The sequence below is a fragment of the Oncorhynchus mykiss genome, chromosome 8 (assembly GCF_057628025.1).
Source record: "Oncorhynchus mykiss isolate SJ-2025 chromosome 8, ASM5762802v1, whole genome shotgun sequence".
Lineage (NCBI taxonomy): Eukaryota > Metazoa > Chordata > Actinopteri > Salmoniformes > Salmonidae > Oncorhynchus > Oncorhynchus mykiss.
The window spans coordinates 35004284-35030603 of record NC_143029.1 but is presented as its reverse complement, the minus strand read 5'-3'; the positions used below and the strand labels follow the sequence as shown (position 1 = coordinate 35030603).

Sequence of the window (26320 nt, the reverse complement as noted above, 5' to 3'; positions counted from 1 at the left end):
CTTGTGGAAGGCTACCTGAAATGTTTGACCCAAGTTAAACAATTTAAAGGCAATGGAACCAAATACTAATTGAGTGTATGTAAACTTCTGACCCAATGGGCATGTGATGAAAGAAATAAAAGCTGAAATAAATAATTCTCTCTACTATTCTGACATTTCACATTCTTAAAATAAAGCGGTGATCCTAACTGACCTAAGACAGGACATTTTTACTAGGATTAAATGTCTGGAATTGTGAAAAACTGATTTTAAATGTATTTGCCTAAGGTGTATGTAAACTTCCGGCTTCAACTGTTAATACTCGGCGGTGTCAGAGGCAAGCCCAACAAATTTTCAAAGACTTCAGTCACCCAACTCATAGACTGTTCTCTCTGCTACCGCATGGCAAGCGGTACCGGAGCGCCAAGTCTAGGACCAAAATGCTCATTAGCAGCTTCTACTTCCAAGCCATAAGACTGCTGAACAATTAATCAAACGGCCACCGGGCCTATTTACATTGCCCCCTCTCCATTTGTTTTTACACTGCTGCTACTCGCTGTTTATTATCTATGCATAGCTACTTTACTCCTACCTACATGTACAAATTACCTCGACTAACCTGTACCCTCGCACATTGACTCGGTACCGGTATCCCTAGTTAGTCATTTTAATCTGTTACTTTTTGTTATTTTTTACTTTAGTTTATTTGGTAAATATTAATTAGCTCTTTCTTGAACTGCATTGTTGGTTAAGGACTTGTTAACAAGCGCTTCACGGTAAACCTTCACGATACACCTGTTGTATTTGGCGCATGCGACCAATTACGATTTGATTTAAATATGACTTTTTATCTATTGTTCAAACAAATGACAAATTCTTAAGAAATACCATACCAACTACATACATGCAATATTGTATTTACAGAGATCTCCATGTCGTTACATTGTTAATCATCTTACAGTTCAATGGTTCAGTTCCACCCGATGCTGTCAATTCGATGCAACATTGTAGCACAGCCAATAATATCATTTTTATGTCTCGTGAGCCCCACCTCCGGAGTAATGCATTGTGGGAGCCAGAGGTAGGCAGTGGTTTGGTATTTTGTGCCAGCGTTAGCTAGCTAGCCGGTTAATGTGGTAATTTTGATCAGAAATTGGGAGCAGGAGGAGAGAAGTGATGGAGGAGAATGAATATCTCATGTCATCGCACTGTTAATTCCGTCTGAGAACGCTGCATAATACGACTACCATTTTAGGTAAATATAAAAACGCAGTTTTTCTACGATTGAAGCTTGTTGCGACAGTCTGTTTTGGTCATGAATTGAGACGCAACTGGAGTGCTTGTTTGTAAATATGATACGCTCGCACCAGTAAGCTTTTACGAGCCTCATTTATATTGCCACCTAGCTACCGTAACACTTGGTAAACAATGTTTAAGCTACCAAATATAGCTTTCTGGTAGTTGTGTATGATGCAGACCGCATAAGTTTCGAGCGAAATGGGGTTGGTGGTTTGACGTAAATGTCCCTGCGCGCCAGTTCTTGGCTACCAAGACGAAGGAAGATAGCATAATTTGCATGAACTAGATTTGGTTAGGTAACCCATATATCCCGCAACGGATGCCATGGGAAGGAGGTGTTAAACGACAGATTTTTTTTTTTTTTCATTAACATTTACCAACATACGGTTCTAGTTTTGAAACGATAGGTGGTGGTTAGCTTAGCTCTACAGCTTGTTGACTGTTTGATGACTGAGAAATGATATGTTTTTTTTTTAACGGTGTACATTACACGCCTGTCATGCTGACTTACTAGTGAACGTCAGCCTGACAAGCGTGTAATGTACACCGTAAAAAAACGAATGTCGTTGATCTGTTTTAGGCAAGGTAGTCTGTGATCCAGTGCAAACGCTCTTGATTTGTGTATTGATTGTGACAGTGCCTCTGGGCAGTACAAATCAGCGAGGGCAACCCAGAAAGAAACGATGCTGAGAAAATGAGAATAGAGAACTAATCATAGAATGTTGAAGTGGAGCTCGGGATGATAGGGGAAGGCTCCTATGTCTAAATTAAGATTATAGCTAAATCATGATGACTGGCAGATACTTTTTGAAGATAAAGTATTATCCCTAAACGACAATCATTTATCCTACAGATAGAGATATACAGTGCATCCGGGAGTATTCAGACCCTGGACTTTTTCCAAATTTTGTGACATTACAGCCTTATTTGAATCAATTTTAGAATGTTTTTCCTCAATCTGCACACAATACCCCATAATGACAAAGGGATAACAGTTTTTTTGACATTTTTGCAAATGTATAAAAAACCAAAACACCTTAAGGGCCTTGGTCAGGGAGGTAACCAAGAACCCGATGGTCACTCTAATATTGCTCTGTGGAGATGGGAGAACCTTCCACAAAGACAACCATCTCTGCAGCTCTCTGGCCAATCAGGCCTTAATGGTAGAGTGGCCAGACGGAAGCCACTCCTCAGTAAAAGGAGGCTGTACATAACCGCTCGCTTGGAGTTAACCAAAAGGCACCTAAAGGACTATCCGACCATGAGAAAAAATATTCTCTGAATGCCAAGTGTCACGTCTGGAGGAAACCAGGCGCCATCCTCACGGTGAAGTATAATGGTGGCAGCATCATGCTGTGGGGATGTTTTTCAGTGGCAGGGTCTGGGAGACTAGTCAGTATGAGGGAAAGATAAATGGAGCAAAGAACAGAGAGATCCTTGATGAATACCTGCTCCAGAGCGCTCGGGACCACAGACTGGGTGTGAAGGTTTTACCTTCCAACAGGACAACAACCTTAAGCACACACCCAAGACAACACAGGAGTGGCTTTGGGATAGGTCTCTAAATGTCCTTGAGTGGCCCAGCCAGAGCCTGGACCAGAACCTGATTGAACATCTCTGGAGAGACCTGAAAATTGCTGTGCAGCAACGCTCCCTATCCAACCTGCCAGAGCATGAGAGGATCTGCAGAGAAGAATGGGAGAAACTCCCCAAATACAGGTGTGCCAAGCTTGTAGCGTCATACCCAAGAAGACACGAGGCTGTAATCGCTGCCAAAGGTTCTTCAAAAAAGTACTGATTAAAGGGTCTGAATACTTATGTAAATGTGATCTTTTTTTTTTTTTTTGTCATTGTGTAGAATAATGAGATTTTTAAAATTAATTTTGGAATAAGGCTGTAACTTAACAAAATATGGAAAAGGTCAACGGGTCTGAATACTTTCTGAATGCTTTTGTGGAATATTTTTTGTCAGTGTGTTGTCTGTGATGCGTTTTGCAGATGGTTGTCTAATCCTTTGTCATAAAACAAATGGTTTTGTTCACCTGAAAAGATCTATGTACTCCAATAAAACAGCTGTGTTTTATTATTGACATGATGTATGTGGGTTGCATTTAGTAAAGGAAGCTGGTTTAGTACACACAATAAGAAATACTACAATTACTTTAATTATTTTCTCTTTGTCTTCCAGTGGGTTCCATGCACACCCTTACCCTGCAGCCTCTTAGCGACCAACATGCCTTATGGAACTCTCCCCTGGCATCACTGATATTTGACAAAAACCCATGTTTAAATTCCAAAAGTTAGCTCTAGCAACCAGCAACAGGCGTTAGCAACGAACACAATTTGAAGCCGTTGTTTTCCAAGCCTGCCTGCCTCCCTGCCTGGCCGCCAAACACAGCAGTACCATTTGAAATTGCAAACCTGTGTTTCTCAACAATCAACTCCTCGCCCTGCCCAAGGGGTGACAGCCTATCATGAGATTCCGAATCTACAAGAGGAAGGTACAATACACAACGAGTCCCAAGTCATGTGTATGTGCTGCATGTTTCTGTACTGGGCATGTTTAAAATGGCACAAACAAAACACATTATTTGAAAAAAAGAGTCATAGACAATCTTATTGTGACGTATTTAGTTCAGCTGAAGAAACAGGACCTACTGGATCAATTGAATAAGATATTAACTCATGTACGCTCATATGAACTCTGTTACATAGATTAAGTTGATCTTCAAAAAAGAAAATAGAAACAACAATGCAATTGGCAACAATAGTAAAATAACGCCAAAAGAGGGAAGGATAGAGTCCAAAACCGGGCATGGGACATGATTTGATTTGTATCTTATGTCCAGGTGGTGATACTGACGCTGGTGGTGGTGGTGTGTGGCTTAGCCTTCTGGACCAGTGGGAAGCAGAAGAAGAGCAGTGGAGTGGTGGTCCCCAAAGAGGCTGATGGGGCGAGGAGAAGCAGCAGTAGTCAGGTGCATCCACAGCCACAGGCCACACCTGCAGTCAGTCGGATACCCATCGTACCACCAATCGCACCTGTAGCACCTGCCAACGATACGCAGCTGGAGAATCACTCTGAAAAACAACTGGAGAAGGAGAAAACGGTCAAACCGGATGTGGACAACACTACCCTCGTCTACCGTGCCATCGTGTTCCAGCTCAACTTTGACCAAACGGTGAGGCACGAGGAGAGGTTCAGAGCAGTGAGGAAGAAGGATGATCTGGTGGTGGTGGTACAGGTACACAACAGACCTGACTACCTGAGGCTGCTGGTGGAGAGTCTGAGGAAGGCCCGGGGCGTGGAGAGCATCCTGCTCATCTTCAGCCATGACTTCTGGTCCCCCGAGCTCAACCAAGTGGTGGCCTCTGTTGACTTCTGCCAGGTCCTCCAGATCTTCTTCCCCTTCAGCATCCAGCTGTACCCCCAGGAGTTCCCGGGCCACGACCCCAGGGACTGTCCCAGAGACATTCCCAGAATGGACGCCTTAAAGCTGGGTTGCATCAACGCAGAGTACCCTGACTCATTCGGCCACTACCGCGAGGCCAAGTTCTCCCAGACCAAGCACCACTGGTGGTGGAAGCTGCACTTTGTGTGGGACAGGGTCCGGGCGCTGAAGGACCACCGGGGCTTGGTGCTACTTATAGAGGAGGACCACTTCCTCTCCCCGGACTTCCTCCACCTCCTCAAGCTGATGTCGATCCTGAAGAGGGAGAATTGCCCAGACTGTGACATCCTGTCTCTGGGGAGCTATGGCCACATCAGCTACGCTAGCAAATCCAACAAGGTGGAGGTGAAAGCCTGGAAGTCCACCGAGCACAACATGGGCATGGCTCTGAGCAGGGAGACCTACCAGAAGCTCCTCCAATGCACTGATTCCTTCTGCACCTACGACGACTACAACTGGGATTGGTCCTTGCAGCACCTGACCGTGACCTGTTTGCCCTCCTACTGGAAGGTCATGGTGAGCGAGGCACCCCGTGTCTTCCACGCCGGGGACTGCGGAATGCACCACAAGAAGTCTGTGTGCATGCCGTCCAGCCAAAAGTCCAAGATAGAGAACATTCTTCAGAGTAGCAGCAATCAGCTGTTCCCCAAGAACTTGCTGATCACTAAGAGACTGCCAGCTAACGGGGCAGGGGGGGTGGCGCCCCATGTGAAGAACGGGGGCTGGGGGGACATTAGGGACCATGAACTCTGCAAGAGCTACCTTCGATTACAGTGACCTTATTATCATTATTATATTGTTATTCTTCTCTTTTTTTGCATCCTGACTTTAAGAAAAAGAAAGCCTTTTAAAAAGTATCTTTATGGACTATTTCTTCATATTGCCTGTTTTATCGGACTGTTCCAAATAAAAAAGTATGTTGGGTTTGGAATTCTCTCTATCCAAGGCATTGATTTAGAGTATACAGTATACCCTCTGAAATGTTCTACAGTATGTAATCTGATAAAATGACTGTGGTGCCTTTTTTCCCATACATAATTGTTCAAGTGTTTCATTATTTGCATTCATAATAGCTTTTAATAGCAAGAATGCCATTGTTTTTTTTTAGCTAAAATTAAACTGGATATGTGGAGCACCTGTGTAAAGGGAGTAAATTGTGACCAAAATGAGAGCCAGCGGGGATAGTCAAATCTAGTGAATTAGTGGACTGCTATCCCAGTCTGCATGCATAATTAATTTTAAAGTTATTTATATGGTATAGATTTGCTGAGATCAAAGCAGGTCCTCAGAGACACCTTGTCCCATTTACATGAGCTTCCATTTAACTTCTTCTCAATAGATTTAACAGAATGTCCTTCCTACCAGAGTATTAAGAGAGGTGCCAATAGGAATGTTGATCAGATTAATATCACACCATTAAGTTAACAATGACATCGCAGTGCTTAAAAATCTAAGTGCCAAGGTACTAAACCTCTCAATTTGCCACTTAACCTGATGTCACTCAAGGATGCACCTTTAGTCAAAGGAAGGTCATTAGATGACCATGACCATTTCCTTGCTCTCTGCTTCAATCTTAATTATGCTCATGAGGAGAATATATATTTTACCTCAATATTTTTTTCAAGAAGTGATTATTTAAATTCATGGACTCCCAGACAACATTCACAGCATTGCAATTAATTATAAATTGCTGGTGCAGTAGCAGAGTACATTTACATGTGAGGTTCTTAGGATGCAACTCTTTATTGACAGTTTCCTCATGGCCAAGCTAACTTGGTGGCTTCTCTGAGGCTGCATTGATTTTCTTTCCCAACCCCCTAAAGCAATGGTTAAAATCCAGGCCTGCCCGACTGAGCAGTGTATACAAAATCTATCTAGGATAACTGCAGATATCAGGCCAACTCAGTTCCTTATCTCCATAGGTGTAAATCTACTAGTCTAAGAAAATACATTGAGTATATAAAACATAGTTCTTTCCATGACAGACCAGGGATACTCAAGTACAATTTGAGAAGGTCTGGTAACACAAATGTCCTAGGTGGCAATGGTCCGGATGGATAATGTCATTTATCGGCGTAGTAACCAAGCCCCCCCTCGCAACCCCAAACTGTTCACACCCATCTTGTTATCAGAGAGAAAATGTTGCCGTTTTAAAGCTAATTTCCCGCAATTCTACACATTTTGCATTGGGAAGAAATTTGTTTAGCTGTTTTAAAGCTAATTTCCTGCAGTTCTATGCATTCTTCCATGTCTTATGTGTGTTTATATGGATCCAGGGGTCTTACTGACCCCGTTCTGGATCCGGTCTGAGGTCCGCCAGTTGAGTATGGGGGACAGTGCATTCTGAAAGTATTCAGACCCCTTACTTTTTCCACATTTTATGTTACAGACATAATGTTACATTCCACATGTTATGTTACAGCCTTATTTTAAAATGGATTAAATAGTTTCCCCCCCCCCCCCTCATCTGTACACAATACCCCATAATGACAAAGCAACAACAGGTTTTTAGACATTTTTGCAAATGTATTGAAAATATAAACTGATATCATAGTTACATAACTATTTAGACCATTTAGTAAGTACTATGTTGAAGCACCTTTGGCAGCGATTACAGTATGTTTGGGTATGATGCTATAGGCTTGGCACAGCTGTATTTTTAGAGTTTCTCCCATTCTTCTCTGAAGATTCTCTCAAGCTCTGTCAGGTTGGATGGGGAGCATCGCTGCACAGCTATTTTCAGGTCTCTCCAGAGATGTTCAATCGGGTTCAAGTCTTGGCTCTAGCTGGGCCACTCAAGGACATTGAGAGACTTGTCCCTTAGCCACACCTGCATTATCTTGGCTGTGTGCTTCGGGTCGTCGTCCTGTTGGAAGGGGAACCTTCGCCCCACTCCGAGGTCCTGAGCGCTCTGGAGCAGGTTTTCATCAAGGATCTCTCTGTACTTTGCTCCGTTCATCTTTCCCTCAATCCTGACTAGTCCCCCAATCCCTGCCACTGAAAAACATCCCCACAGCATGATGCTGCCACCAACATGCTTCACCGTAGGGATGGTGCCTGGTTTCTTCCAGATGTGAAGCTTGGCATTCAGGCCAAAGAGTTCAATCTTTGTTTCATCAGACCAGGAAGTCTTTTATGTACCTTTTGGAAAACTCCAAGCAGGATGTCATGTGCCTTTTACTGAGGAATGGCTTCCGTCTGGCCACTCTACCATAAAGTCCTGATTGGTGGAGTGCTGCAGAGATGGTTGTCCTGGAAGGTTCTCCCATCTCCACAGAGGAACTCTGTAGCTCTGTCAGAGTTACCATCTGGTTCTTGGTCACCTCCCTGACCAAGGCTCTTCTCCCCTAATTGCTCAGTTTGGCTGGGTGGCCAGCTCTAGGAAGAGTCTTGCTGGTTCCAGACTTCCTGTATTTAAGAATGATGGAGGCCTCAGTGATCTTGAGGACCTTCAATGCTGCAGATGTTCTCTTTTTACCCTTTCCGAGATCTGTGCCTTGGACACTCATGTCTCTGGGCTCTACGGACAATTCCTTCGACCTTGGGGTTTGGTTTTTGCTCTGACATTCACTGTCAACTGTGGGACCTTATATAGACAGGTGTGTGCCTTTCTAAATCATGTTGAATCAATTGTATTTACCACATAAACATCTCGAAGATGATCAATGGAAACAGGATGCTCCTGAGCTCAATTTCGAGTCTCATAGCAAAGGGTCTGAATACTTAAGTAAATAATAGTTTTTTCTAAACAAATACCTTATTTATTTAAACCTGTTTTCGCTTTGTCATTATGGGATATTGTGTGTAGATTGATGCAGAAAAACATTAATCTAATCCATTTTATAATGAGGCTGTAACGTACCAAAATGTGAAAAAAGTCAAGGAGTTTGAATACTTTCCGAATGCGAAGTCTTTTTTCTGGTATCTGTACTTTACTATTTATATTTTTGACGACATTTACATCACTACATTCCTAAAGAAAATCATTTACTGAATACTCCATACATTTTCCCTGACACCCAAAAGTACTAGTTACATTTTGAATGCTTAGCAGGTCAGGAAAATGGTCCAATTCACTCACTTATCAAGATAACATCCCAGGTCATCTTCACTGCTTCTGATCTGGCGGACTTACTAAACACAAATGCTTCGTTTGTAAATGAAGTCTGGATGTTGGAGTGTGCCCCTGTCTATCCCTACATTGGAAATTATTTATACTATTTTTACTTTTGATACTTAAGTATTTTTTAGTAATTACATTTACTTTTGATAGTTAAGTATATTTAAAACCAAGTACTTTTACTCAAGTAGTATTTTACTGGGTGACTCACTTTTTCTTGAGTCATTTTCTATTAAGGTATCTTTATTTTTACTCAAGTATGACAATTGGGTACTTTTCCCACCATGTGTAGTGTGTGCTCACGTGCAAAAAAAGTTTTTCCTGAAAGTCTTTATTTTTTAAAACTTTTGATTGAGTTTCTAGTCTGGTATGGCCTTGCGTAAAAGCATTTGTGACAGTGCCATGGGCTGATGGGGGTCATGTGACCTATAAATAGTGAGTAGGATGAAGCTGCTCAAAGAAGCTATTCTAACGTCAGTTTTGCATAGAGTAAGATGATCCAAAATCTGTGGCTAGGGAAACCTTTAGGGTAAACCTGCTCAGAATATGAGGAGATCTCTTCAACAAGGAGTACCTTATTTCCTCACTCAAACTAAGGGTTCTTAATTAGATAGCATAATGTCTCCTGATGCATTAAATAAAGCGTATAGCAGGTAAAACCATTACTGTGTGTTTAAACCGCAGTACCATAGGAAAATGTAAACCTCCATTCTGCAGGTCTGGTCTAGTGCTTTCTATTTTAGGCAGGAGTAGATCTGTCTTGTATCTATCTCCAGCCCTAAGGCCCAAGCCATCAGGGCTCTGGTGAGAGTGTATGCTTATTAATGATTGATAGCCATTGCACACATTTCAAGGTAAACACAACATCAGGTCAATGCAGAGGCACACACTTAGGAAGTTACATCACTTAAGAGAGGGGGGGTTGGGGTTGGTAGTAATGCAGCAGTACATTGCCAAAGTCTTTCTGTCAGTTGGATTCCGATACCTGAATATCCTTCTCCATAACACAGGGTTCCATAGCCACAGGCAGAACAGTTGAAACTGGAGCAGCAGCACAACCAGGTGGACTGGGGACAGCAAGGAGTCATCAGGCCAGGTAGTCGAGGCATGGTCACAGGGCTCAGGTCCTCGGGGAGGATAGGTAGAAAGAGATAGTTAGAGGGACCATACTTAAATTCACACAGGACACCGGATAAGGCAGGAGAAATACTCCAGATGTAATAGACTGACCCTAGCCCCCCGACACATAAACTATTGCAGCATAAATACTGGAGGCTGAGACAGCAGGGGTAGGGAGATACTGTGGCCCCGTCTGACGATACCCTCGGACAGGGCCAACTAGGCAGGATGTAACCCCACCCACTGCCAAAGCACAGCCCCCACACCACTAGAGGGATATCTTCAAACCACCAACTTACTACCCTGAGACAAGGGTGAGTATAGCCCACAAAGATCTCCCCCATGGCATGAACCCGAGGGTGGCGCCAACCCGGACTGGAAGATCACGTTAGTGACTCGACCCACTCAAGTGACGGCTTGGAAAAGCACCACTATACAATAGGGTTAAAGGTAGAATCCCACTGGAGGGAGGGGAACCGGCCAGGCAGAGACAGCAAGGGCTGTTCATCGCTCCAGTGCCTTTCCATTCACCTTCACACCCCTGGGCCAGACTGCACTCAATCATAGGACCTACTGAAGAGATGAGTCTTCAATTAAGACTTAAAGGTTGAGACCGAGTCTGCGTCTCTCACATGGATAGGCAGACCATTCAATAAAAATGGAGCTCTATAGGAGAAAGCTCTGCCTCCAGCTGTTTGCTTAAAAATTCTAGGGACAATTAGGAGTCCTGCGTTTTGTGACCGTAGCGTACGTGTAGGTATGTACGGCAGGACCAAATCGGAGAGATAGGTAGGAACAAGCCCATGTAATGCTTTGTAGGTTAGCAGTAAAACCTTGAAATTAGCTCTAGCTTTAACAGGAAGCCAGTGTATAGAGACTAGCACTGGAGTAATATGATCACATTTGTTGGTTCTAGTCAAGATTCTAGCAGCCGTATTTAGCACTAACTAAAGTTTATTTAGTGCTTTATCCAGGTAGCCGGAAAGTAGAGCATTGCAGTAGTCTAATCTAGAAGTGACAAAAGCATGGATGAACTTTTCTGCATCATTTTTGGACAGAACGTTTAGGATTTTTTGCAATGTTACGTAGATGGAGAAAAAAAAGCTGTCCTTGAAATAGCCTTGATATGTTCAAAAGAGAGATCAGGGTCCAGAGTAACGCCGAGGTCCTTCACAGTTTTATTTGAGACGACTGTACAAACTTCAAGAATAATTGTCAGATCCAGCAGAAGATCTTTGTTTCTCCGTTTGTTTTGTCCGAGTTTAAAAGTAAAAATGTATTACATGTTGCTTATGTGTACAATTCACACTACTTTTGGATTATAATTGGAGGCTAGTATGATTGTCCTGCTTATTATAATGTTTGTGTCATCATCGCAAATCAACTGCATTATACTTAAAAACACTTCAACTTCAACCAGTAAAATCACTTTTTGGCTAACTTTTGCTGCAGCCTATATCAATGAGCATTAGCATTCTAGCTAACAACGGCTGCATCCAAAACAGTTATTTTGCAAAGATCACAACCAAATATAATCTTAGCGACTGTTCAAGCAAGAATCAAAACATAATTGTAAGAGTATGAGAACCCCAAAAAGTTATTTTGTTTAAAAGTAATACAAATTCAAATCTAGGCTATGTTGAAGGGGCGCAGATGGTGATGGCTTTCGCAAAGAGTTGTGCACATCTGTGCATGACATGTGTAGTGTACTGGAAAAGCGTCTATAAATGGTTATAATTCAGTAGGTTATTTCAAATTGTTCAAGTTCTGTCCAAGTTAAAATGACAGTATTGCGATCTACAGTACTACTTTGGACATGTTTTATTTAACACACACACACACACACGCACAAGACCAGACGGTTGCACATTTTAAATGACGTCACAGGTTCCTATCTTTATCCCTTTTACCTGCAGCTGGGTTTCTTGCCTGGTGTTGTGGCACGTGTTTAATCAGTCATTTGGAGTCTGAGGTTGGCGGATTAAGTGAGCTGAGGAGCTCTGTCGAACGGGTATCAATATGGTGTTCCTGGGGAGGGGTGCCCAGGATGGAAACGAACCAGGTTAATGCTCCCATGCCGTCCAGTACTGGTATAGTGCCTGTGAGTACACGCTGCAGTGCAGCCTGGGCAAGACATTGAAACTCAATTTAAAATTCATTTCAGAATATATATTCTGCTTAATTTGGCTACCAGTATCCTACAGTGCATTCAGAAATTATTCAGACCCCTTGTCCTTTTCCACATTTTGTTACGCCACAGCCTTATTCTAAAATTGATTAAATAAATCCTCATCAATCTACACACAGTACCCCATAATGACAAAGTGAAAACAGGTTTTTAGAAATCTTAGCAAATGTATTACATATAAAACATTGAAGGGCCCCCCGAGTGTCACAGTAGTCTATTGAACATTTTAATATTTTTTATTTAACCTTAATTTAACTAGGCAAGTCCGTTAAGAACAAATTCTTATTTACAATGATGGCCAACACTGGCCAAACCCAGACGATGCTGGGCCAATTGTGGGAGTCCCATAGGACGGCGCAATCACGGACGGTTATGATACTGCACTGAGGCAACGCTACAGCCTCAAGTTCGATCCCAGGCTATGTCACAGCCGGCCGTGACCGGGGTACCCATGAGGCGGCGCACAATTGACCTAGCGTTGTCCGGGTTAGGGGTTTGGCCGGCCGAGATTTCCTTATTTCATTGTGCTCTAGCGACTCCTTGTGGTGGGCCGAGCGCCTGCAAGCTGACTTAGGTCGTCAGTTGGACGGTGTTTCCGCCGACACATTGGTGCGGCTGGCTTCCAGGTTAATTAATCGAGCAGTGTTTCAAGAAACAGTGCGGCTTGGCAGGGTCGTGTTTCGGGGGACGCATGGTTCTCAACCTTCGCCTCTCCTCTCGACTGTAGGGGAGTTGCAGTGATGAGACAAGACTGTTACTACGAAATTGATGAGAAAAAGGGGTGAAAAATAGAATATCAATAAAAAAATACTTTGAAGTATTCAGACCCTTTGCTATGAGACTCGTTTCCATTGATCATCCTTGAGATGTTTCTACAACATGATTGGAGTCCACCTGTGGTAAATTCAATGGATTGTACATTATTTGGAAAGGCACACACCTGTCTATATAAGGTCCCACAGTTGACAGTGCATTTCAGTGCAAAATACAAGCCATGAGTTCAAAGGAATTGTCCGTTGAGCTCCGAGACAGGATTATGTCGAGGCACAGATCTGGGGAACCGTACCAAAAAAATGTCTGCAGCATTGAAGTTCCCCAAGAACACAGTGGCCTCCATCATTCTTAAATGGAAGAAGTTTGGAACCACCAAGACTCTTCCTAGAGCTGGCCGCCCAGCCCAACTCGGCAATCAGGGGAGAAGGGCCTTGGTCAGGGACGTGACCAAGAACCCGAGTCACTCTGACAAACCTCCAGAGTTCCTCTGTAGAGATGGGAGAACCTTCCAGAAGGACAAACATCTCTGCAGCACTCCACCAATCAGGACTTTATGGTTGAGTGTAGAGTGATCGGGCGGAAGCCACTCCTTAGTAAAAAGCCCATGACAGCTCGCTTAGTTTTCCAAAACGCACCTGAAGGAATCTCAGACCATGAGAAACAACATTCTCTGGTCTGATGAAACCAATATTGAACTCTTTGTCCAGAATGCCAGCATCATGCTGTGGGGATTTTTTTCAGCGGCAGGGATTGGGGAGACTAATCAGGGTCGAGGGAAAGATGAACGGAGCAAAGTACAGAGAGATTCTTGGTGAAACCCTGCTCCAGAGTGCTCAGGACCTCAGACTGGGGTGAAGGGTCACCTTCCAACAGGACAACAACCCTAAGAACACAGCCAAGACATTGCAGGAGTGGATCTGCAGAAAAGAATGGGAGAAACTCCCCAAATACAGCTGTGTCAAGTCTATAGCATCATACCCAAGAAGAGTTGAGGCTGTAATCGCTGCCAAAGGTGCTTCAACATAGTACTTATTAAATGGTCTGAATACTTATGTAAATGTGATATTTCAGTTTTTATTTGTAATAAATATGGGGTATTGTGCGTAGATTCATGAGGGGAAAAAAACAATTGAATCCATTTTAGAGTAAGGCTGTAACGTAACAAAATGTGGAAAAAGTCAAGGGCTCTTACTTTCCAAATGTACTGTATAGCACATTTGAGAATGATCTGCCTCCTACTGACGGAGTGAATTACTGAATGAAACGCCAATAGGCCTACAATACTTTTTTCCATTTTATGAAGTCACTTTAGCCCATATAATATTAAACATAAGTAATAAAGGAAAACATTTGCCATGAGTTTATCAGCGAAGCAAAAAAAAATGTCTGAGAAGCTGTTGTGATACTAAAATAAGCCTAACACAAGTGTTCAACCTTATTCATTTTAGCATGCCCTACTGACGTGCAAACTATCCTATCTCAATAAAATAAAATAAAACTCAATAGCATGAAAACATCTGCTCCATTAACCAAATTGAGTAGCTGGCCAGTACACACACACAATATTTGCATCTAGGTAGGACTACTGAGATTAGCGGGTGAATGAGTGTTGTCCTGATGCTTTTACAGTCGCCGAAGCATCACCCAGGTGAGTGCTACACTTTGACAGTGGATGATCAAGCTTACCTACGGAGGAGGAGGAGACGGCGTGCCTGATGAAGGGATGCTGGCCTGTCTACTAGCTGATCTAATGTTTCTTCTTGCCTGTCTGTGTCATCGATGCTCTCTCCACTCAAGCTCCTGCTCTTACTGATTGCATTTCTGAACTGTCTAAAGACATCTGAAGCTGTGGAAGATCATCAATAATGAACTGCCAAAACTCTACATTTGTTTGTGTTCAAAGCGACTTCTGAAAAGTGCTTTCCTTAGACCAGAAAAAAAAAAGTTTAGGATTGTTTTTTTTTTCCATAAATGTTTCGGGTGAAAGAAAACTTGTTAATAAGAAAAAATGAAACAATTGTTATTTTATTGTAAGTGAAACATTGTCCTCAAAAATAAGATTACAGTTCATGGGTATAGTAACTGAAAAACATGCAGCATCAGTGTGTCCACTACAGAGGACATTTCTTGATAAGCTACTATTTAGTTATTTTATTGAGTGAAAAAAATACAGTCATGACAACTCACTCTGAGATATTCACTTACTAGAAACAATGAATAAAACACAAATTCTGATTGATAACTATATACACTTTCCCAAAAATGTGCTAATTTTGACTTCAGTCATTGTTTAGAACCAGGAAGATAAAGTTCTCAAGATCACCCCCACACATGTGGTACCATTGAAAAGCCCAGCATGTCCTCTCAAAGGGCCAACAGAACTTAATACAGTGGCTTGTATGGCCTCTCCCTCTGTCAGAAGAGGGCATAACCGAGTCATAGGTCACTGCATCCTCACCATAGGCCTACAAACATACACACACTCACAATAAAGTAAAGGCTTTAAACAGCTCATAGGAGGGAGAGTCATATCTTAATATGTACAGTATAGTAGCTTCACTTACATCAACACTCTGAAGGGGATTTATATTGGAGTGGTCAACAGAGGCATAAATGATACTGTCAGCATTTTGACTCTAAGTGTCAAAATTGTTATTGAAAAGTCATTTAATTGGACATTAGTCTCATTGGTTGATCACAACTGGGTCAAAGCATGTTTCATATGACTAAATCATTTAATATTGATGCACTGACTCTGGTTGGTGGAGTGGAATGGTTTATTGCATACATGAGAAAAAAAGATAGCGGCACACTGCTTTTGCTAATATCACTGCACTTTAATAAGCTTCATGTATCAGGGGCCTCCCGAGTGGCGCAGCGGTCTAAGGCACTGCATCGCAGCTCACAATTGACCTAGTGTCGTCTGGGTTAGGTTTGGTCAGGGGGGGTGAATGACTTGACCTTCACTTCCCGAGCCCGTTGGGGAGTTGCAGCCATGAGACAAGATCGAAAAGGGATTAAAAAAAGTTTTGCGTTCCTCAAAACTCTGACAATAGCCTTGAGGCCAATACATAGAGCTTAATAAAGAGCAGAAATACTAGCAAGAGCAGTGTGCGGGTTTGATCTTTTTTCTCATCTACCATGCACCTGCAACAAAAATAGCTCAGATGAGCGAGTGCCTTTTGAATTAGACCATACCATGAGTAACAATAGTAATCAATTAATAAAAATATAGCAATTTTTTAAAACTAATAAGATAAGTGTAACATGTCTTTGTTTCTCACAGTGATGTCATCAGATGGCATTTGATTCTCTGAAAAGAACAAATCATAAGAATTTATGCAATTAAAAAAATAAAACTGTTTGGCTCCATGTATTGCTGTATTATTGCACTCCATTAAACTCAAAGAAAAAAGTTGGACCCAAGGAAAGAAATAATAAGTATTCAAAAACACCGCTAAGCTAGGCTAGCCTATTTCAACAACAACTAACTAACCAAAAATACAGTGGGTTGTCCACCCAGTTCTAACGAGTGTTAACAATGTTTACCTACGGGTAGTGTATGCCATTGGGCGACTTGTCTTGGTTCCCCACCATAACAAAAATAATACTCACAGGTGGGGACAAAGTGATATGGAGGTGCTCAAACAAGGAGATCTCAATACATAAAGCGAGATAGAGACATAGTAGGAGAGAGTGAAACATATAAATCTACAGACATATGGCATTTACAGAGATATTGCAATCGAGAGCAAACAGCTGACAGGGTTTTTAAACCAAGGGAAAGGAACTGTGATTGGGTAGGAAATAGGAGAAGGTGTGTCTTCTGATTGATGATTGATTGGTGACTGATTGGGGAGTGATGATTTTCACCTGTGAGGGGAGAAGGAGAGAAAAGAACACAGGATACATACACACACACACACACACAGGATACCTGTATCTGTAACACCAACTATCTAAACCTTGTTGTAATCATCACCAGATTACTGACCGGGCACGCAGGGCATGTGCCCAGGGGCCCTGACCTCCAGGGGGCCCCCCAATGATGTTCTTAGTCACTCCCACACAGACAACCCTGAGAAGACGGCTGAGGACAGCGACAAGTACATGAAGTCCCACTATGACCTCTGCAGAGTCATCAAACGAGCAAAAGGACAGTATAGGAATTACATTTATTTAACTAGGGAAGTCAGTTAAGAACAAATTCTTATTTTCATTGACAGCTGAGGAACAGTGGGTTAACTGCCTTGTTGAGGGGCAGAACAACAGATGTTTTACTTTGTCAGCTTGGGTATGTGATCTTGCAACCATTCAGTTACTAGTCCAACACTCTACCACTAGGCTACCTGCTGCCAAACACTCTGTGACCCCCACAGAACACAATTCTCAAAGGTTTACAGAAATATTAATGACTTCGCACTTATTGCAGGACTTTGACTGTGGGAAATCACCTCACTATTCAGCCTATTGTGCGTATCGGAAATCCATATTGCACTCAGCCTTACCGATGGATTGTGCACCGATGAAATGGGGTATCAGCCTACTCAGTGACACCCATTTGGACCATTTTCCTGTCCTGCTAAGCATTCAAAATGTACCGAGAACTTTTTGGTGTCAGGGAAAACGTATCGAGTAAAAAGTTCATTATTTTCTTTAGGAATGTAAGTGAAGTAAAAGTAAAGTTGTAAAAAATACAAATAGTAAATAAAGTACAGATATCCCCAAAAACGACTTAAATAGTACATAAAATATTTTATTTCAGTACTTTACACCACTGCCCATTATTTCACAATAGCTCAGTGAGCTATGTACTAGACTTGATGTATTTGTTCCATCTTGTGCTAAGAGTATACAGTTCATTTGTAGTGACTTTGCCTTAACAACCTTGTACTGCAGTGAGCTAAATCAGGGTCACACAAAAGTGTTTCTTGGTAGTCTTAAACACATCTACTTTGAAAACAAAGTATACACCTCACACACATGGTTATGGGCTTAAAAAAAGAAGACACGTGTACCACGTCAGATATAGAGTTGAAATGTATTCAATTATGAGTTGGCATTCCAATATTACACTTTATATACATCACAGAATATTGAAATATGACTCAACCGTTTGAAATAGAAACACCAGTTTTTCTGCAGTCTTTTTAAAGTTATGTTTATTAATTATGAAATGACAAATATTAATAATATTCCACCCATGACTGCATCATTTGACTGCAGGAAAGGCTACTATGGTCATATTAATTTGATTGGTTAATCAGACATGGTTTCCTTCCTTCCTCTAATTCTGGGTACATTTGACTTGTCTTTAATTAGTGTACAGGACAGAAATAAGTCAAGTGACATAGGCTACATGTCAACAGAACATATCAGTGAGTGGAATCAAGTCTCTTGTCTCTCCAGGGACTTGGACGGCTTTCAGAGACGCTGCTGCCACATCATTAGCACTTCCTACAATTTGTGCCGCTGCACGATCACACAAGTGCTCTGCACAAATATCTAACACGTACACAGCAACAGTATGCTCTCAGGGGTTCAAGGCAACAAGCCGCACTACCAGACACCAAAGATCATTCTTGGCAAGAGCTCTCAAACTAGGCAAATTACATTCTCTATCACTAAAGGCATTTGATATGCATATCTATTGATTTGGTGTTTTCCCTATTTGTTGTGTACAACTTTTGATGATACACCTTTGATGATATATTTAGGCAGATTATATATTTTTACCTGTTTTTGCATGACATCACATTTCATGTGTGTTTCTGCATATGTACCAATATCTTCAAATCAACCTAAACCTACCAAGGGCCCAACTGGACATCCAATGACAGTGTATGCACTAGCTTTATAGAAGCAGCACTTCTTAGTTTTTACCATGCAAAGGCCTTTAGCCTACAACCGTCCTTTGTAATTACGTCACAGACTCCTACCTCTATCACCTTTACCTGCAGCTGAATATCTCGCCGGGTGCGGTGGCATGTACCTGTAATTCAAGTCACTGGGAGGAAGAGGTTGGTGGATCAAGTGAGCTGAGGAGCTCTAGGCTGCAGCACACTATGTCGAACGGGTGTCCACGCTAAGTTTGGTATTGATATGGTGTTCCTGGGGGAGCCCGGGACCACCAGGTTGTCTAAGGAGGGGTGAACCGGCCCAGGTCGGAAACTAAGCAGGTCTAATCCCCTGTGCTGTCCAGTAGTGGGATAATACCTGTGAGTAGGTGCAGCCTTGGCAAAACATCAAGACCTAATCTTTTCATTTTTTTAAAAACGTATTTTTATCTGCTACACAAATTGTCACTTCGAAATGTTTATCAGACCATGAAAAGTGGACACTTTTTTGCAGCTTTCCAAAAACAATTACCGTTATACCTTCTGATAATCGAGAATTATACTGACTACTACTGACGAGATGTGTGGATACCAGTAACAAAATGCAGCACGGACCGTTGAGGGAGGAGTAAGTGCTAGCGCGATGCTTAGCATGAAACTGAGGCCAGCTCTCCCATCACCATCGACAGACAGACAGTTCGGATAGGTTCATTTACCTGTGTGAAATGAGCCACAATAATGATTAGCCAAATCATTGGAATTTGAGATTCACCTTCAAATTAAGTCCCTTATTGAAGGTGATGCAAACGAATATAAAAAGTGGAATCATGTCATATGTTTGTACTAGATTGAGTTATACAAGGTTGGAATGTTGTTACATAATTTAAAATACTATAAGTAATATATTTGACAATAATCAGAAAACAATTGAAATCACACTGTGGATATTTTAGACTGCATAATTGCATTGGGCAAGAGCTCTCAAACTATGCAAATTACATTCTCCATCACTAAAGGCATTTGATATGCATATCTATTGATTTGGTGTTTTGCCTATTTGTTGTGTACAACTTCTGATGATACACCTTTGATGATATATTTAGGCAGATTATATATTTTTACCTGTTTTTGCATGACATCACATTTCATGTGTGTTTCTGCATATGTACCAATATCTTCAAATCAACCTAAACTTGCCAAGGGCCCAACTGGACATCCAATGACAGTGTACGCACTAGCTTTATAGAAGCAGCACTTCTTAGTTTTTCCCATGCAAAGGCCTTTAGCCTACAACCGTCCTTCGTAATTACGTCACAGACTCCTACCTCTATCACCTTTACCTGCAGCTGAATATCTCGCCGGGTGCGGTGGCATGTGTCTGTAATCCAAGTCACTGGGAGGCTGAGGTTGGTGGATCAAGTGAGCTGAGGAGCTCTGGGCTGCAGCACTCTATGTCGAACGGGTGTCCACGCTAAGTTCGGTATCGATATGGTGTTCCTGGGGGAGCCCGGGACCACCAGGTTGTCTAAGGAGGGGTGAACCGGCCCAGGTCGGAAACGAAGCAGGTCAAATCCCCCGTGCTGTCCAGTAGTGGGATAATACCTGTGAGTAGATGCTGCAGTGCAGCCTTGGCAAAACATTGAGACCTAATCTTTTCATTTAAAAAAAAAAACGTATTTTTATCTGCTACACAAATTGTCACTTCGAAATGTTTATCAGACCATGAAAAGTGGACACTTTTTTGCAGCTTTCCAAAAACAATTACCGTTATACCTTCTGATAATCGAGAATTATACTGACTACTACTGACGAGATGTGTGGATACCAGTAACAAAATGCAGCACGGACCGTTGAGGGAGGAGTAAGTGCTAGCGCGATGCTTAGCATGAAACTGAGGCCAGCTCTCCCATCACCATCGACAGACAGACAGTTCGGATAGGTTCATTTACCTGTGTGAAATGAGCCACAATAATGATTAGCCAAATCATTGGAATTTGAGATTCACCTTCAAATTAAGTCCCTTATTGAAGGTGATGCAAACGAATATAAAAAGTGGAATCATGTCATATGTTTGTACTAGATTGAGTTATACAAGGTTGGAATATTGTTACATAATTTAAAATACTATAAGTAATATATTTGACAATAATCAGAAAACAATTGAAATCACACTGTGGATATTTTAGACTGCATAATTGCATTGGGCAAGAGCTCTCAAACTATGCAAATTACATTCTCCATCACTAAAGGCATTTGATATGCATATCTATTGATTTGGTGTTTTGCCTATTTGTTGTGTACAACTTTTGATGATACACCTTTGATGATATATTTAGGCAGATTATATATTTTTACCTGTTTTTGCATGACATCACATTTCATGTGTGTTTCTGCATATGTACCAATATCTTCAAATCAACCTAAACTTGCCAAGGGCCCAACTGGACATCCAATGACAGTGTACGCACTAGCTTTATAGAAGCAGCACTTCTTAGTTTTTCCCATGCAAAGGCCTTTAGCCTACAACCGTCCTTCGTAATTACGTCACAGACTCCTACCTCTATCACCTTTACCTGCAGCTGAATATCTCGCCGGGTGCGGTGGCATGTGCCTGTAATCCAAGTCACTGGGAGGCAGAGGTTGGTGGATCAAGTGAGCTGAGGAGCTCTGGGCTGCAGCACTCTATGTCGAACGGGTGTCCACGCTAAGTTCGGTATCGATATGGTGTTCCTGGGGGAGCCCGGGACCACCAGGTTGTCTAAGGAGGGGTGAACCGGCCCAGGTCGGAAACGAAGCAGGTCAAATCCCCGTGCTGTCCAGTAGTGGGATAATACCTGTGAGTAGATGCTGCAGTGCAGCCTTGGCAAAACATCGAGACCTAATCTTTTCATTTTTTAAAAACCTATTTTTATCTGCTACACGAATTGTCACTTCGAAATGTTTATCAGACCATGAAAAGTCGACACTGTTTTGCAGCTTTCCAAAAACAATTACCGTTATACCTTCTGATAATCGAGAATTATACTGACTACTACTGACGAAATGTGTGAATACCGGCAACAAAATGCAGCACGGACCGTTGAGGGAGGAGTAAGTGCTAGCGCGATGCTTAGCATGAAACTGAGGCCAGCTCTCCCATCACCATCGACAGACAGACAGTTCGGATAGGTTCATTTACCTGTGTGAAATGAGCCACAATAATGATTAGCCAAATCATTGGAAGTTGAGATTCACCTTCAAATTAAGTCCCTTATTGAAGGTGATGCAAACGAATACAAAAAGTGGAATCATGTCATATGTTTGTACTAGATTAAGTTATACAAGGTTGGAATGTTGTTACAGGGGTGAACCGGCCCAGGTCGGAAACGAAGCAGGTCAAATCCCCGTGCTGTCCAGTAGTGGGATAGTACCTGTGAGTAGATGCTGCAGTGCAGCCTTGGCAAAACATTGAGACCTAATATTTTCATTTAAAAAACACGTATTTTTATCTGCTACACAAATTGTCACTTCGAAATGTTTATCAGACCATGAAAAGTCTACACTTTTTTTCAGCTTTCCAAAAACAATTACCGTTATACCTTCTGATAATCGAGAATTATACTGACTACTACTGACGAGATGTGTGGATACCGGTAACAAAATGCAGCACGGACCGTTGAGGGAGGAGTAAGTGCTAGCGCGATGCTTAGCATGAAACTGAGGCCAGCTCTCCCATCACCATCGACAGACAGACAGTTCGGATAAGTTCATTTACCTGTGTGAAATGAGCCACAATAATGATTAGCCAAATCATTGGAATTTGAGATTCACCTTCAAATTAAGTCCCTTATTGAAGGTGATGCAAACGAATACAAAAAGTGCAATCATGTCATATGTTTATACTAGATTGAGTTATACAAGGTTGGAATGTTGTTACATAATTTAAAATACTATAAGTAATATATTTGACAATAATCAGAAAACAATTGAAATCACACTGTGGATATTTTAGACTGCATAATTGCTTTGGGCAAGAGCTCTCAAACTAGGCAAATTACATTCTCCATCACTAAAGGCATTTGATATGCATATCTATTGATTTGGTGTTTTGCCTATTTGTTGTGTACAACTTTTGATGATACACCTTTGATGATATATTTAGGCAGATTATATATATTTTACCTGTTTTTGCATGACATCACATTTCTTGTGTGTTTCTGCATATGTACCAATATCTTCAAATCAACCTAAACCTACCAAGGGCCCAACTGGACATCCAATGACAGTGTACGCACTAGCTTTATAGAAGCAGCACTTCTTAGTTTTTCCCATGCAAAGGCCTTTAGCCTACAACCATCCTTCGTAATTATGTCACACACTCCTACCTCTATCACCTTTACCTGCAGCTGAATATCTCGCCGGGTGCAGTGGCATGTACCTGTAATCCAAGTCACTGGGAGGCTGAGGTTGGTGGATCAAGTGAGCTGAGGAGCTCTGGGCTGCAGCACGCTATGTCGAACGGGTGTCCACGCTAAGTTCGGTATCGATATGGTGTTCCTGGGGGAGCCTGGGACCACCAGGTTGTCTAAGGAGGGGTGAACCGGCCCAGGTCGGAAACGAAGCAGGTCAAATCCCCCGTGCTGTCCAGTAGTGGGATAATACCTGTGAGTAGATGCTGCAGTGCAGCCTTGGCAAAACATCTAGACCTAATCTTTTCATTTATTAAAAACCTATTTTTATCTGCTACACGAATTGTCACTTCGAAATGTTTATCAGACCATGAAAAGTCGACACTGTTTTGCAGCTTTCCAAAAACAATTACCGTTATACCTTCTGATAATCGAGAATTATACTGACTACTACTGACGAAATGTGTGAATACCGGCAACAAAATGCAGCACGGACCGTTGAGGGAGGAGTAAGTGCTAGCGCGATGCTTAGCATGAAACTGAGGCCAGCTCTCCCATCACCATCGACAGACAGACAGTTCGGATAGGTTCATTTACTTGTGTGAAATGAGCCACAATAATGATTAGCCAAATCATTGGAATTTGAGATTCACCTTCAATTAAGTCCCTTATTGAAGGTGATGCAAACGAATACAAAAAGTGGAATCATGTCATATGTTTGTACTAGATTAAGTTATACAAGGTTGGAATGTTGTTACATAATTTAAAATATAATAATTCATATATTTGACAATAATCAGAAAACAATTGAAATCACACTGTGCATATTTTAGACTGCATAATTGCATTGGGAAAGAGCTCTCAAACTAGGCAAATTACATTCACCATCACTAAAGGCATTTGATATGCATATCTATTGATTTGGTGTTTTGCCTATTTGTTGTGTACAACTTTTGATGATACACCTTTGATGATATATTTAGGCAGATTATATATATTTTACCTGTTTTTGCATGACATCACATTTCTTGTGTGTTTCTGCATATGTACCAATATCTTCAAATCAACCTAAACCTACCAAGGGACCAACTGGACATCCAATGACAGTGTATGCACTAGCTTTATAGAAGCAGCACTTCTTAGTTTTTCCCATGCAAAGGCCTTTAGCCTACAACCATCCTTCGTAATTATGTCACACACTCCTACCTCTATCACCTTTACCTGCAGCTGAATATCTCGCCGGGTGCAGTGGCATGTGCCTGTAATCCAAGTCACTGGGAGGCTGAGGTTGGTGGATCAAGTGAGCTGAGGAGCTCTGGGCTGCAGCACACTATGTCGAACGGGTGTCCACGCTAAGTTCGGTATCGATATGGTGTTCCTAGGGGAGCCTGGGACCACCAGGTTGTCTAAGGAGGGTTGAACCGGCCCAGGTCGGAAACGAAGCAGGTCAAATCCCCCGTGCTGTCCAGTGGTGGGATAATACCTGTGAGTAGATGCTGCAGTGCAGCCTTGGCAAAACATCGAGACCTGATCTTTTCATTTTTTAAAAACCTATTTTTATCTGCTACACAAATTGTCACTTCGAAATGTTTAGCAGACCATGAAAAGTCGACACTGTTTTGCAGCTTTCCAAAAACAATTACCGTTATACCTTCTGATAATCGAGAATTATACTGACTACTACTGACGAAATGTGTGAATACCGGCAACAAAATGCAGCACGGACCGTTGAGGGAGGAGTAAGTGCTAGCGCGATGCTTAGCATGAAACTGAGGCCAGCTCTCCCATCACCATCGACAGACAGACAGTTCGGATAGGTTCATTTACTTGTGTGAAATGAGCCACAATAATGATTAGCCAAATCATTGGAATTTGAGATTCACCTTCAATTAAGTCCCTTATTGAAGGTGATGCAAACGAATACAAAAAGTGGAATCATGTCATATGTTTGTACTAGATTAAGTTATACAAGGTTGGAATGTTGTTACATAATTTAAAATATAATAATTCATATATTTGACAATAATCAGAAAACAATTGAAATCACACTGTGCATATTTTAGACTGCATAATTGCATTGGGAAAGAGCTCTCAAACTAGGCAAATTACATTCACCATCACTAAAGGCATTTGATATGCATATCTATTGATTTGGTGTTTTGCCTATTTGTTGTGTACAACTTTTGATGATACACCTTTGATGATATATTTAGGCAGATTATATATATTTTACCTGTTTTTGCATGACATCACATTTCTTGTGTGTTTCTGCATATGTACCAATATCTTCAAATCAACCTAAACCTACCAAGGGACCAACTGGACATCCAATGACAGTGTATGCACTAGCTTTATAGAAGCAGCACTTCTTAATTTTTCCCATGCAAAGGCCTTTAGCCTACAACCATCCTTCGTAATTATGTCACAGACTCCTACCTCTATCACCTTTACCTGCAGCTGAAAATCTCGCCGGGTGCGGTGGCATGTGTCTGTAATCCAAGTCACTGGGAGGCTGAGGTTGGTGGATCAAGTGAGCTGAGGAGCTCTGGTCTGCAGCAAACTATGTCGAACGGGTGTCCACGCTAAGTTCGGTATCGATATGGTGTTCCTAGGGGAGCCTGGAACCACCAGGTTGTCTAAGGAGGGGTGAACCGGCCCAGGTCGGAAACGAAGCAGGTCAAATCCCCCGTGCTGTCCAGTGGTGGGATAATACCTGTGAGTAGATGCTGCAGTGCAGCCTTGGCAAAACATCGAGACCTAATCTTTTCATTTTTTAAAAACCTATTTTTATCTGCTACACAAATTGTCACTTCGAAATGTTTAGCAGACCATGAAAAGTCGACACTGTTTTGCAGCTTTCCAAAAACAATTACCGTTATACCTTCTGATAATCGAGAATTATACTGACTACTACTGACGAAATGTGTGAATACCGGCAACAAAATGCAGCACGGACCGTTGAGGGAGTCGTAAGTGCTACCGCGATGCCTAGCATGAAACTGAGGCCAGCTCTCCCATCACCATCGACAGACAGACAGTTCGGATAGGTTCATTTACCTGAGCCACAATAATGATTAGCCAAATCATTGGAATTTGAGATTCACCTTCAATTAAGTCCCTTATTGAAGGTGATGCAAACGAATACAAAAAGTGGAATCATGTCA

General features: G+C 41.9%; 1 protein-coding gene and 6 non-coding genes across 7 annotated transcripts; all 7 read left to right on the top strand.

Moving 5' to 3' along the window:
• The first annotated feature begins 936 nt into the window (after positions 1–936).
• Positions 937–5862, top strand: LOC110529848 (alpha-1,6-mannosyl-glycoprotein 2-beta-N-acetylglucosaminyltransferase). The gene is made up of 3 exons (XM_021612449.3): positions 937–1234; positions 3467–3779; positions 4128–5862. The coding sequence occupies exons 2-3, from the start codon at positions 3753–3755 to the stop codon at positions 5505–5507; spliced, it is 1407 nt and encodes a 468-aa protein (XP_021468124.1). The 5' UTR covers positions 937–1234; positions 3467–3752; the 3' UTR covers positions 5508–5862.
• Positions 5863–18902: 13040 nt separating this feature from the next.
• LOC149981638 (signal recognition particle RNA) lies at positions 18903–19193 on the top strand. Its single transcript, XR_016482908.1, has one exon.
• Positions 19194–20125: 932 nt separating this feature from the next.
• LOC149981637 (signal recognition particle RNA) lies at positions 20126–20424 on the top strand. Its single transcript, XR_016482921.1, has one exon.
• Positions 20425–21358: 934 nt separating this feature from the next.
• On the top strand, positions 21359–21656 carry LOC149981636 (signal recognition particle RNA). The gene has a single exon (XR_016482842.1).
• A 1508-nt stretch (positions 21657–23164) lies between these two features.
• On the top strand, positions 23165–23463 carry LOC149981635 (signal recognition particle RNA). Its single transcript, XR_016482843.1, has one exon.
• Positions 23464–24394: 931 nt separating this feature from the next.
• Positions 24395–24693, top strand: LOC149981634 (signal recognition particle RNA). Its single transcript, XR_016482883.1, has one exon.
• A 931-nt stretch (positions 24694–25624) lies between these two features.
• On the top strand, positions 25625–25923 carry LOC149981633 (signal recognition particle RNA). Its single transcript, XR_016482895.1, has one exon.
• Positions 25924–26320: the final 397 nt, after the last annotated feature.